This window comes from Myotis brandtii, unplaced genomic scaffold (assembly GCF_000412655.1).
Source record: "Myotis brandtii unplaced genomic scaffold, ASM41265v1 scaffold359, whole genome shotgun sequence".
In the NCBI taxonomy this organism is placed as follows: Eukaryota; Metazoa; Chordata; class Mammalia; order Chiroptera; family Vespertilionidae; genus Myotis; species Myotis brandtii.
Genome location: NW_005363802.1, coordinates 1295167 through 1309603, shown reverse-complemented (window position 1 = coordinate 1309603; position 14437 = coordinate 1295167). Strand labels below are relative to the sequence as shown.

The following is a 14437-nucleotide window of genomic DNA, read 5'->3' as shown; positions in this document are numbered from 1 at the left end:
ATTGGTGGTGATATCAACTTCCTAAGGCATCCCAGCAGGAGCCACATTGTCTGCTTGTCCCACTTACAATTTTCCCTTTCAAGATACCTCTAGCTTCTGGTTTTTCTCTTTGTCTTTGTAATTTCTTCTCAGTTCCCATCACAGACCACTTTACTTACGTTTTGACGTCGTTGTTCTTCAGGGCCTATTGTCACTGGTCCATTCCTCCCAGTCTATATATGGTGCCCTTTTCCACATTCTTACGTCTTTTTAATGCAGACCCTCTCCACTGAGTTCTAAACCCAAATATCCTGTGACTGGCAGGATGTCACTGGATGTCCTGTGAGCCCTTCAAACTCACTATGTTCCAAACAGAATTAATTATCTTTGTTCCCAAACCGGTTTCTCATTGTTTTCTTTACTTCAATAACTAGAACCACCATCCAAGACAGAAACCTGAGCCATCCTAGACTTTTCTCGCCTGCCCCAAATCACCAACCCATGGAACGTCTATTTCAGTGATGGTGAACCTTTTGAGCTCGGCATGTCAGCATTTTGAAAAACCCTAACTTAACTCTGGTGCTGTGTCACATATAGAAATATTTTGATCTTTGCAACCATAGTAAAACAAAGATTTATATTTTTGATATTTATTTTATATATTTGAATGCCATTTAACAAAGAAAAATCAACCAAAAAATGAGTTCACGTGTCACCTCTGACACGCGTGTCATAGGTTCGCCATCACTGGTCTATTTCCTCAATATCACAAGTGTATCCCCTCTTCTTCTTGCTGCTAATAGTGTCAGTTCTAAAATTCAGACAAAAAGTGCAAATGCATTATCCAGAGTCACACATTCCCAAGCAGAGCTAGGGCTAGAACAGTGATGGCGAACCTTTTGAGCTCGGCGTGTCAGCATTTTGAAAAACCCTAACTTAACTCTGGTGCCGTGTCACATATAGAAATGTTTTGATATTTGCAACCATAGTAGAACAAAGACTTATATTTTTGATATTTATTTTATATATTTAAATGCCATTTAACAAAGAAAAATCAACCAAAAAAATGAGTTCGCGTATCACCTCTGACACGCGTGTCATAGGTTCGCCATCACTGGGCTAGCACCTAACCTGGTGCTTCAGCACGGAATGTACTGGAATCCTGCTGAGGGCTGTAAGTGCCTCCAGATTCTCTGTGCTGCTTTGGATACAGTGTGCCTTACATATATGGACATATGGCTGTAGAGACCGCGTTCAGCAGGGCGAAGCAGCTAAAAGTGGGGAGCTTAGGAGTCAGAATATCTGGGTTTGACAGCCACTTGCACCACTGAAAGTGAACCCGATTCAGCTGGTTAATTTCTCTGTGCTTCACGTTCCTAGTCTACAAATGGGAATATTCCTTCACCCCTTTTCTGAAACCCCCAAAGCTCTGGAAACTAGAAGTTGTTCTTTTGTTGTTGTTGTTGTTTGTTTTTTTTTAAAATAATTTGTTTGGCAGCCAAATCTGACTTAACTGTAAGGATTTGATGACAATGCCTGACCTGAATAAATCTGAAAGCACAACAAAGTCTGAATTCTGAAACATGCCTGACCTAGAGGTTTTGGAAAACAGGTTGTATACCTGTAATAGGTCATCATAGGTTGATTACTAAAGAAATCAATATTTGAAAAGTAATTAGAAGAGTATGTGGCTCATAGTAAGCCCCATATAAGTGTTTGATAAAGCGAAATACAATATTTTGTGTCAGAATCGCTTGATGAATTTGGAGGCCTCTATCAAAACTGAGTTCCTACCATAGCTTTTCTGTTATATAAAAATTAAACATCAGAGGCAGAAAATCCCTTTTTGAATGGCACTCCAATTCCTTCCCTGCTCAGAACTATCCACTGTTCTGAAGCTGGTGTATATGAATACTTTGCATGCAAGTTTCTTGATATTAGTACATATATGTGTCCACAGTATTTTTTAAAAATCCTCACCGGAGGACATTTTTTACATTGATTTTCAGAGAGAGTGGAAGGGAGGGTGAAAGGGGGACAGATGGAGAGAAACATCAATGTGAGAGAGACACATTGATTGGTTGCCTGCAACTCAGGTACCTGACCTAGACCGGAATCAAACCGGTAACCCTTCCGTGTGAGAGCTGATGCTCTAACCACTGAGAACACTGGCCAGGGCCATAGTATTTATTTTTTAAAAAACAACAAACAATAACCGGTCCCAAATGTCAATAGTGCTGAGGTTGAGAAGCCCTGCCCTCATCCCTCTCTTTCCTATGCTCTTGCAGCTCCTGCACGCATGCGTACAGCAGTGCACACATTGCAACTGTTATCACTGCACACCTGTCTGCTTCTCCTCCTAAAATGCAAGTTCCCTGAGTTAAGAGGCTATGGTTTGACTACCTGGAATGGAAAGGACTAAAAATATTTGCTGAATAAATGAATGAACATGTCACAGGTCTCTTCTATCACAATTTATCCAGGAGGCATATGGGAAGATGGACCAGTGGGAATGAGATGTAAGAAGCCAATGCATCCATCTGAAGAGCTGACAGGGAAACATTTCTCCCTATTAGGAAGAAATTTCACACCCAGGATTTCCACTGGCTCTCTTTGGCATTTTTGTTGTTGTTGTTGTTGTTAATCCTAACCTGAGGATATTTTTTCCATTGATTTTTACAGAGTGGAATATTTTTTCCATTGATTTTTACAGAGTGGAAGGGAGTCAGGGAGGGAAGGAGGAAGGGAGGGAGGGAAAGAGAGAGAGAGAGATATCAACGTGAGAGATACACATGGATCGGTTGCTTCCCACACATGCCGGGACCAGGCTGGGGATTGAACCTGCAACCCAGGTACCTGCCGTTGACCAGGAATTGAGCCAGAGACCCTTCAGTGTACAGGCTGATGCTCTAACCACTTAACACACCAGCCAGGGCTCTTTGGCAATTTTTAAAGACAGAGAATAAATAAGTGTCAACATGTATTGAGTATTTACCGTGCAGCCAGCACTATGTTTTCCAAATACTAACTCAATGTGGTCCTCACAAGGACTCCATGTGGGGGAGTTAACACCCACTTGAAGAGCGAGGAACACGAAGCACTGAGAGGTGAAAGTAACTGGGTCTGCAGTCACAAAGCCAGCAGGGGTGGCACTGGGATGGTGGTTTCTTTGGGGAAAGGAAGGAGAGTCCTTTGTAAAGAGAAACATTTCACTTTCAAATAGCTAAGAGCCTGCTGCCAATAGAATTAGTCTGTATTTGTGCCCGAGTTACATCCATTTTCTATTTAGGCTTACGAGTTTAAAATATAAAAAAGAGAACTACTGAAGACTTGGAATTTTAGTCACACGTCACCTCAGGGGAAATTAATTCTGATTTTTGTCTACAATACCCAGGCTCAAATTGCAACTCCAGTAATAAAATGAGAGCTGGGAAAAACAAGCACCTGGGGCTGATGAAAGTAATGCATTTGTCACAGGGCAGGGGCTGAGACGTGGAGCGAGTGTTCTTAGGGAAAAACATGTCAATACTAAATCTTCTCACCAACCTCTGATGGATGTGCTAATCTTCTCGGGTCAACAAGGCTCACCCTGGCAACACGCTGTAATAACTTATTTAAAAGGCAGCTGGCTCTTTTAAATGGCCTGTTTCATCCATTTTTAGGTTTTCAGTCTGAGAAATGTATTCTCTTATCAAAACGATGTTTGCCATACAAAGTAAGAGTTCAATTATACCTCTTCCACACCAGAGGAGGCTGCAGAGGGGAGCAGCTTTGGGCATTACAGTTCTTTGCTCTCAGTTCTGACATTCAAACTCTGCAGAGGTAAAGAGATAACAAAAAGAATGTCAGACAGGTAGTTTCCTCTATTATTAGAGTGTCGGTCCACAAACTACTGCCCATAGGCCAAATCTGGCCCACGCCCGTTTTTATAAATAAAGTTTTATTGGAACAGTCACACTCACTTGTATACTTATTGTCTATGGCTGCTTTCAGGTGGCAAGGACACAACTGAGAAGTCAGGACACAGACCTGCAGCCTGAAAGCCAAAAGTATGAATTCTCTGGCCCTTGGCAGCACGTGTGTGCTGACCTCGCAGGGAGAGAAGTCGCTGTCTGGCTGCATGCTTGGCCCATTCTCAGTGGGGGCGGAGGAGTTCCAGCAGGAGACCACTTCTGCCACATTTAAGGCATCTGCCTAGTTCAGCTGGGTTCAAGATAGAAGCAAGCAGAAAAAGACAAAAACCTAGGCCAGTGGTTGGCAAACCGCGGCTTGTGAGCCACATGCGGCTCTTTGGGCCCTTGAGTGTGGCTCTTCCACAAAATACCACGTGCGGGCGCGCATGTACAGTGCGATTGAAACTTCGTGGCCCATGCGCAGAAGTCCGTTTTTGGCCTGGGCGAGTCTATTTTGAAGAAGTGGCGTTAGAAGAAGTGGGGGTGCTTCCCTGAGGTCGACCCCTCAGATTGAGGATGATTTTAGCAAAGGCCAGCTTAGGAGGACCCTAATTGAGTTAATAGCAATGTACCTACCTATATAGTTTAAGTTTAAAAAATGTGGCTCTCAAAAGAAATTTCAATCGTTGTACTGTTGATATTTGGCTCCGTTGACTAATGAGTTTGCCGACCACTGATCTAGGGAGTATCCCTAAGTCAGAACTTCAATGAACTCAACAGTGTAACGCATATGAAATGATCATTTTATGTCAAAAGAAATATCTCGCAAGCAGGCCACAGTACATGCCCTGCTGCTTAAAAAAGGCTGATATATTACACGAAATTCATGCAAGGGGCTCAGCCCTCGCAGCCCCTCCCCCACCCTCCTTCCCCTCCCACCCCACACATGACAGGCCCACTGGCACTTTGGTGAACATGCTGATTTCTCAGGACACCGTGACGGGCTCACTGGCACTTTGGTGAACATGCTGATTTCTCAGGACAAAGCCCCCTTTCCCTGAGCAAATGCACAGAAGCAGATGAAGGAGCAAATCCCAGAGGAAGGGGGTGATGGCTGGGGGCCCAGGACTCAGAACTTCAGCGGAATGACCGGCCAGTACTTGGGCCGCTTTCGGTCAAAGTGCTTGTTAAAGCTCAGCTGCACGGCGGCCTCCATGGCCTGGATCTTGGCGGCGCTGTCCCCGTACAAGCGCTTCATCTCGGCCTGGCGCCGCTCGCTGGGGCTCTCGGAGGGGGGCTCCATGGAGCGGCTCGTCTTGTAATACAGGTCGTGGTCGGCGTTCACATAGTCCTCCAGGCGCTGCGCGTCCAGCTGCTGCTGCCGCCCTGAGAACAAGCCAACACAGTCAACTGGGGTGAATTCATGGTTGCTAGACATGCGGGGGGGGGGCAGTCCCCCAAGTCCCTTAGCTTTCCCTTTCACACTGTGAAGCCACACCCAGCTATGCTGGCTGAGATGTTCTCTCGATTCTAAGGCACTACTAAGTTTGGAAGCTCCTTGCTCACTTATCAGGGGGCTATACGCTGGGAGAAATAGCAACAAGCCACAAGGAAACGTGCTACCCCAAACTACCCAACATCTGGAAGCAGCCCTGAAAATAGAGGAGAAATTGACAGCAACTGGCCTCCTCTCCTCACCCAGCAGCCAGCTCACATCCTGCCCAACCAGGAAGGGCAGGTGGGGCTCACTGGGTTTTAAACACCGACCCAGGCCCACAGGGAAAGGCCGGGCTGCCTGGAAAGGCCAGTGTTGCAAGAAGTACTCCCCAGCACAGAAGTGGTGGCAGAAAAACTGAATTTAGGTAATCCAGAAAGAGCAATGGCCACCATGACCTGATCCTTTCAAGCATCTAAAACACACACTGTACCAGGCAACAGGAGGTCTAGTGATTGAACACTTGCCGAAGGTACGAGGGCCGAACAAGGGCGATTCAGCAAATGGATGGGAAACCTCTGTGGTCTAATCTTCCTGCTACATTAACCAAGCTAAAGAGGTAAGGAGGTAAAGAGATAACTTCAGTGTGCAGGCTGATGCTCTAGCCACCAAACAACACCGGCCATGGAGCCGGGTGTCTATGTCCTCAGTATGGGATCTGACTTTTCACTTCTCAGGTTGGCTTAGGCTCCATTTCAAGTGCCATTGTTATATGCTTTCAATCCTATTAATTTAAATGGATTCTTGCCCCGGCTGGGTGACTCAGCTGGTTGGAGCATCATCCCGTACACCAAAATGGTTGCAGGTTCAATCCCCAGTTGGGGTACATACCCAGGTTGTGGGTTCGATCCCCGGTCCGGGCGTGTATGGGAGGCAACCGATTGATGTTTCTTCCTCACACTGATGTCTGTCTGCCTCTCTGTCTCTCTCTCCCAGTTCCTCTAAAATCAATAAACACATCCTCGGGTGAAGATTTAAAGTAAATAAATAAATGGATGAATGAATAAATGGATTCTTATAAAGCAAGAAATATTTATTCAATTTATTCTCCCCTTCTCTATTTTCTATTATAAAAAGCACTAATATAACTTTTATTCTTATGTAAATAAGAACATAAAATATCAGCAAAACAATGCTGCGGAAGGTAAAATTTAGCCTATTACATAGATTTTTGTAAGCGACTGTCAAGAACAGAAATTGATAGCCGAATGCATCCATCTGTAGCTACTGTTGCTACCAAGAGAAATGCTACCAAGTAAGGAGTGAAGATGGTTGTAGGGGATAAAACAACACTATAAATCATTCTTTCCTGGTTAAAAGCAGCAGAAAGAAAGGTTAGTATGGAAGAAACCACAAAAGTGAAGTAACCAAGTGTGCACAGAAAGATATTTATGTGGCTATGCACAATCCCTCTCATAAATCCTGTTCTTCATAAATGACACCTTGGGCTAGGCGGGAAGGAGTTTTATAAACTTGGAAACATTAAAAATGTGGCCATTTCTGTCTTAGCACATCTGCAGTTCATTTTCACACAAGGAAGCAATGCCCTGATATGCCAAATGACTGTCAAAATGAAGACCATATCCCTGTTACCTTATCCAGGGAAAAGATAGAATTGACTTACTGGGAAACGCAGACCTAAACCAAAATATTGACCTAATATGGAAATGAATGGGAGGTCAACAAGCATTTGTTTCTCATTCTCAGTCTTTCTGACAAGTTTGAAACATCAGGATGTAAGTTGTTCAGTCCTCATGGGTGTTTAAATTCTATTCCCTACCCCGCCCCTCAAGGACTACTCCTCTGAAGGCCTGGTATTTCCCCATTAGCCAGGGAAGAGAGGCCCACCTAGGACAGCCTTGGCCCCATTACCCATCCTTGGGCCCTCCTTTTGTTGTTGGCCTGCAGGACACAATCCCATGTGTGGGTCTGCTGCGGCCTCTGAGCCTCTGCATCTAGAGGGCAGAGGTTCCCAGGCCACAGTCCTTTCACTCTCAAGTTTGTCCCAAGAGTATCATCAGCCTTCTCGACAGATTAAGTGACACAACAGATGTTCCACTTCCTGTCTAAATCCGAGTCTCTGAGTTTAGAAGTTTGAGTAAACACTGGAATCTTCGCTGTCTTAGTAAGTGTTGCTCTCTGCCGTTAGAATATGTGAATTTAATCTTTTTACTTTTGCATCTATAGTTTTCTTTTCCTTATGATTTAGCATGGTTATAATTATGCTTCTTTCTGCTACTCTTCTGACAAAAACTCTTACCAATATTAAACTGGTGTCATAATTCTGTTGAAACATTTTCTTTTTAAAAAATAAATATATTTTTATTGATTTCAGAGAGGAAGGAAGAGGGAGAGATAGAAACATCCATGATGAGAGAGAATCATGGATCGGCTGCCTCCTGCACGGACCCTACTGGGGATCGAGCCCGCAACCTGGGCATGTGTTCTTGACTGGAATTGAACCCGGGACCCTTCAGTCTGCAAGCTGACACGCCAAAGTGGCTTGGGCTCGAGAGACATTTTCTTAACTGTTGATGAAATACTGTTAACACAAAGCAACCTTAGCTGGCAATCTATGAAGCCTGTGTAACTTTCCAAGTTTGAACTTAGCTCATGGGTTGCCACCATGGGGTTTTAGTTCTTAACAAAGTTAGTTCAGACATTGCAAGAATAAAAGACAGTCCTCTGCTCTGTTCTCTACTTGTATCTCTTTCCCACCCAGCCTTCCTCATGAAAACTTAAGGCCCAACTCTGTCCCCTCCCTGCCCACAAGAAGTCTGGAAGTTTCCGGGTTTCCTGCGTGGATTTAAGGGGCAGGAAGGGGGAGGGTCTCTGTTGCCTTTTTTCACCCCTACCCCCAGTCCCCGGAGGACACAATGCCTGACACAAAGCCGGTGCTCAGGAAATGATCGTAGAGAAAGTGCGGACAAAGGCCATACATTATTTTTTTGTAAACAACTGTTTCTTCCAGATGCTGTTGAAGAAAAATGATGACAACCCAGAGAGAGAGAGAAACAGATGCTGAAATCACAGAAGGTGCTGGGTGGAGCTCCCCTACAGTAGGTTCCTCAGAGCCTCCACGGGGAGAGGATGGGGGCAGAGCCAGGGTTGGGGTCTGATCTTGTTTCCTTACATTTGAGTCACTTCACCTCCACTTACTCACACAATGAAAAAATATGTTCCAAGGCTGGACTACAGATTTGAAAACCAGCCAGCTTAAACCAAATACCCTCAGACTGGCTGAAAGTGCTTTCCTGTATACTGACCTAGGGGACCAAGCAAGCCTTATTCTTATTCCGTTTTCTATTTGTTGCTTCCTTCCTCCCACTGAGAAGGATTCTCAGTCACTGGCAGTTTTTCTTCCTGTCAAAACAAGGTGAGGGCTCATCCAACCAGATGGAGAATCAGATGACTGAAGCAGAGAAGAGGAACGTCACACCTCAGACATAACTGAACAGGTGCCTTGTTGCGGAGAGGTGGGTCATTTTTACTGACAACAGCTGTGGGACTTGATGTTACAAGAGGTTTTTTTCTTGTAGGATATTTGGACATGGGAATTTGTTTTGATACAAATCATACTCTTTTTATATTCCAGTTTTAAAACAGGGTTGTAGTGGGTTGACTAACGTCCTTTCAAAATTCACATCTCCTTGGAACCTCCAAGGAGGTTCATGTGAATATGATCTTATTTGGAAACTAGAGGCCCAGTGCACGAAATCCGTGCATGGGTAGGGTCCCTAGGCCTGGCTGGCGATCAGGGCCAATCGGGGCCTTCCGGCTGCCAGCTGGGGCCTCCGTTCCCTGGCTGCCAGCTGCCAGCCGGGGCTTTCCTTTGCTCCGTGCCACCCCCTGATGGTCAATGCACATCATAGCGAGCGATTGAACTCCCAGTCTCCCAGTCAAACTCCCGAGGGGACACTTTGCATATTAGGCTTTTATATATATAGAATAGCATCTTTGCAGATGTGTTTAAGGGAAGGGTGGAGATGAGATCATACTGGATTAGGGTGGACCCTATCCAATGAGGGTGAAATAGAGAAGGACACATAGAGACACAGGGATAAAGCCATGTACACCTGGAGGCACGGGTTGGAACTATGCTGCCACAAGCCACCAAACGCCAGGAGCCAGAAGAAGCTGGAAGAAACAAAGCCCAGGAGACTTTGGAGGGAGTGTGGTCCTGCCAACACCCTGATCTTGCACTTCTGGGCTCTAGAACTGTGGGAATAAATTTCTGTTGTTCTAAGGCATCCAGTTGGTGGTAATCTGTTAGCAGTCCAGGGAAACTGATACAGGGGTAATACATACATAGGGTTAAAACAAGAAAAACAGTCAGTATTATACTATTAAGGAGAAACTGTACTGGATTCATCTGGATTTAGGATATAGAACCTTGATTTTTTTTTTGCTTGAGTCCAAAGATTTACATGATATTGCCAATAGAGACTTATGTCCATAAAGGAAAAAAAAAATAATGGGAAATGACTTGGACCCTAGAGAAGCCCATGGAACAGGGAAACAAGCATTCATTATTCCACAAATAATTAGCCCATAGGCAGAATATTTTGGAGGACAAAGCACTAAGACAAATGAGTGCTGAAGAATGTTATTTTCCCTCATTTTTTCAGCATTAGCATGTCTTTCTGATTATATTCTCTGCTACGTTGCTAGAATTAATGATCTTATAGCACAACCGAGTGAAAGCACAGACTTGTTTTATATCATGAATGCCTCATTTCTGACTTGTCAGCAACACACCCAGAACACAGGTGCAGATCTGGAGCCATTTCTGATGGGTCTGCCATCCTCACCCCACATCCCTTACTCCATGACAAATACAAGCCAGTGGACAACCACCACTTCTGCTTTTAGAATAAAAGTGCATTTCTATCCCTCCCTTCCACTTTTCTACAGCCTTTTGCATGTTTTTTCTCACTGTTTGGCTTTATGCATGTCTGAACAGCTGGACTAGATGAAACACACATGTGGCGGGATTATGCTCAATCAGTATTATTCCACACTTGAGTATCATTGATTAAACCAAAATGGCTCACTAAATACTGGGCTGTAACCTTCGCTGTATCCTTCAGGTTTTCCATACAGGGTGGACTGAAGCAGGACCAATAAGATAGGGTTTCAGCCAACTGACAGGGTCTAAACCTCCTTACTCAGGTAGACACAACACAATGGAGCAGATGTCTCCCATCAAATGTATGAAGAACACATCTGGGCCCTTTGATAAGAATAGCACCATTGAGTGCTAACTGGAGGTGGCCTTACCCCCTTTTCCTTTCTCTCATTCCCAATTGACCCCATCCCTCAAAGCCTGAAGCACATTCCAATTCTCCACAATTAGCCTGTGGAGCTCCTCCTCTGACCACCAAGTTCACTGGCTCTACCCTCATTTGCAAAAGTAACCATGGACCACACCATAGATGGCTCTTGTAGGTGTCGTTTTTAATTTGATTTATCTCCTCTTCCCATCTGGGTTCGCTCTTTGCGAACATGTCCCTGCTTTGACCCACCAACTAGCCCCAAAACACGTGATAACCATCTGACTGGCTGAAGCCGGAGACAACAGGGGCAGTGTTTGTTTCCGAGGGCTTTCTTCTCTATGGGGAATGATACTGGCACACATTTTCCCTCTAAGAGTCAGGACTATAACCTTGCAGTCGCAATCTATGGTTATTTATGCCTAAAAATGATACTTTTCTTAACCTAACAATAAAGATTTTCCCTAAGAAGTAGGTGAAAACACAGCTGATCTTTCAAATTTCACAACTGTCTAGTTTCCTGTAAGTAACGTTAACACTGAAGTTTTAGATAATGGAAAGATCTCAGTTGGAAATGAGGACATAACATAATCAAAAGCATGCCTGTTCCCACTGCACAAAAGTTCTTTATCCTTCCTTTTTTTTCTCTTATCATCGAAATATGTTAAATTAGAGACTAGCTGGAAGAGTAGTAACCACAGGCAAGAACATGCTATCTCATCTGAAGGATTTTATCCTAAGAAAATATTAAACAAGATTCAGCAGATGAAAAGCTAAATCCAGTTTAGCTACGTTTTCCCTGGCTGGTAAGAGTTTATAAAATTCTGTGTTCTCTATATGATTCATATTCAGAGTTGAATTTGCCCTTAATGATGAAGTAGCTTCTAGTGGTTCAAAGAGCAAAACAAAACAACTTTAAGTATTCATACTACTGAGGTCCCTTACCGCTTTATGAAGCATTTCCCGACTGTGTACAGAACTAAACCTCTACCGTTTCTAGTAAAGGCAATGGACTGGAAAGCACCCTGGGCATTCAAATCACTTACATCTGAATTCCATCATTCATTACTGCTCCAAGGAATGCGTATTCATCCTATATGCATATTTCACCAAAAGTGCTGGTGAAAAAAAATGCCGGTGAACCACTGCCCATTATTTTGTTATTGGGGGCGCAGGGCCAAGCCCTGGCAGCTACTTCTAATAGAGACCAAGTCTTTAGCAGTAAGATTCTCACCCTCGCCAGACAATTCTCACGCCTCCCAGGGACTTCATAATGCTTTCAGGGCAGACTGCAGGACACAAAAGCAGAGCAGAGACTCTTGGGCAAGTAATTTTGAATTTTGCTACAAGTACACATTTTAAAAAGCACAAAGAAGTGGCAGCCCAATGTGTTCAATGCTGTTATTAGTAATGGGGGGTGGGTTCATTTTTCTGGCCCAAGTATTTTACTTTAGTAAGTTATGTCAAGCAAGAATGTCCTGGAAACAGAACTCAAAGTTGTGTTAAGGACTACACGGACTAAATTGTGTTAATGACCAAAATTTATTTATGTTTTGAATATTTAATTATTGAATATTTCGATGAATTTAAGAGTTTGGTTAAGTGCTGCCTAGAGCAGAAATATATGACTTTTTTGGAAGTCATAGAGCTTCTTTATAAAAAATGTACAGAATCTGAATCAAGCACTAAGTAGGACAGTTACCAGAATAAAACCAGTTTACAGTTAATAATCCACAATCAAGGATGAGTTATTAGCAACTAACCATGACAAGTAACATTTCTTGGGCACTGGGTTTGTCCCAAGCACTGTTCTCTAACTTTTTTCTTATCTCATTTCATCTTCATAATCACCACCCCATTAATTAGGATCCCCACTTCACGGGTGAGGAGACTGAGGCACAGAAAGGTTAGGGCAGGTGGCCCCCAAGAGGTTAAGAACCTCTAGCTACTATGTGGTGGAACCCTGTGACTTGAGTGGTTCTGCCATAGCTGCCTCTGTATAATCTATAATAATAAAAGCGTAATATGCAAATCGACTGAACAGCCGAACAGTGGAACGACCTTCCGGACAAAGCCGGGGCTGCAGCCGTGAAATTGAGGCAGCTGTGAAATCGAGGTGGCTGCGAGGGAGGGATCGAGGCAGCTGCCGTGGCTGCGAAGGCCTACTCTTGCACAAATTTCATGCATCGGGCCTCTAGTGTTACTAATAATAATGTAAATACTGGGGAGTAAGGTTAAGGATGAAGGTCGTAAGGGTTTTCATGAACTCCCTTTTTAAAATATATTTTTATTGATTTCAGAGAGGAAGGGAGAGGGAGAGAGAGAGAGAGAAACATCAATGATGACAGAGAATCATTGATCGGCTGCCTCCTGCATACCCCACACCGGGGATTAAGCCCGCAACCTGGGCATGTGCCCTGACTGGGAGTCAATCCCTGACCTCCTGGTTGATAGGTCGACACTCAACCACTGAGTCACTCCAGCCAGCCAAAGCTCCCCTTTTTGTTAGTTTGCACTCTAGATCATGGGAAAACAAATATACATCACATTTTCTTCGTAGAGATGGTAAGACCTTTCCAGTTCCCTTTATGTCCCACTCCTGACTGCATTTGGGAACAAAGATAATTCTTGCAGGGTGACTGTACAGTTTCCCAGGGCTGCCGTCACAGAGCACAAAACCTGGGTGGCTTAGCACAATGGGAATGTTGTTTCAGTTCTGGAGGTCAGAAGGCCCAGCTCAAGGGTGGGGAGAGCCGTGCCCCCTTGGCAGGGAAGGTGCTCGCGAAGGATCTGTTCCAGCCTCTCTCCTAGTTCCTGGTAGTTCCTTGCCTGGTGGTAGCACAACTCCAGTCTCCACGTGGCGTTCTCCCTGGGTGTGTCTGTGTCCAAGGGTCCCCTTTTTTATAAATACATCAGTCACATTGGGTCAGGGCCCATCCTAATGACCTCATTTGAACTTGATTACTTCTATAAAGGCCCTATCTCCAAATAAGGTTCCATCCTGAGGTCCAGGGTTGAGGGAGGTGGGGGTTGAGATTCCAATATCTTTTTTAAGGGACACAACTCAAGCCATAACAGCAATAACAGCAGTGCAATTTGGAGCCTTGAAGTAAACGAAGATGACTTAGGAATACCATCAACCAAAATATGAAGTTCATCAAGTTCATACAGCATTCCAAGCCTAATGCACTTTGTAAAATGTCTCACAGAACCATAGCAAGTTTAGCACTTTGTGGGGTAAGATTTCAAAACCTCATGATTTAAGGCTCATAATAACAAAATACTTTACTCATTCATTTAAAATAATACTAAGTGCCAGGCACAATGTAGCAGATAATTTTCATGATTTTTTAACCTACCTAGGATTCTAACTGACAAAGGCAAGAGGAAGGAACAGGGATAGTTCTTAACCATATCTGTAACTGAACTGCTCACCCTGGAAGAACACATTTCATTATTTTCTGTTCATCCCATTCATATCTATTTTTTATTGAGTAACTGTATCAGGTTTATTTTACACTAGAAGCCGGTGCATGAAATTCGTTCACAGAGGGGGGGTTCCCTCAGCCCAGCCTGTACCCACTCCAATTGGGGACCCCTTGGGGGATGTCCGACCCCCGGTTTAGGTCCAATCCCTCACAATCTAGGACCGCTGGCTCCTAACCACTCACCTGCCTGCCTGCCTGATCACCCCTAACTGCCTCTGCCTGCCTGCCTGATTGCCCCTAACTTCTCTGCCTGCCTGTCTGATCACCCCTAACTGCCTCTGCCTGCCTGCCTGATCACCCCTAACTGCC

General features: G+C 44.3%; 1 protein-coding gene across 6 annotated transcripts in view; it reads right to left on the bottom strand.

Moving 5' to 3' along the window:
* Positions 1-4889: 4889 nt before the first annotated feature.
* GEMIN8 (gem (nuclear organelle) associated protein 8) overlaps positions 4890-14437 on the bottom strand; it is a 21459-nt gene continuing 11911 nt past the window's right edge. For 4 of the 6 annotated variants that reach the window (XM_014544316.1, XM_005871881.2, XM_014544318.1 and 1 more), the window contains one exon: positions 4892-5258. In XM_014544316.1, the coding sequence (XP_014399802.1) occupies positions 5002-5258 (257 nt within the window). In that variant the 3' untranslated portion in view covers positions 4892-5001. Of the gene's footprint in view, positions 5259-14437 lie in introns of all 6 variants that reach the window. The other 2 variants (XM_005871880.2, XM_014544315.1) reach the window with 2 other exon arrangements.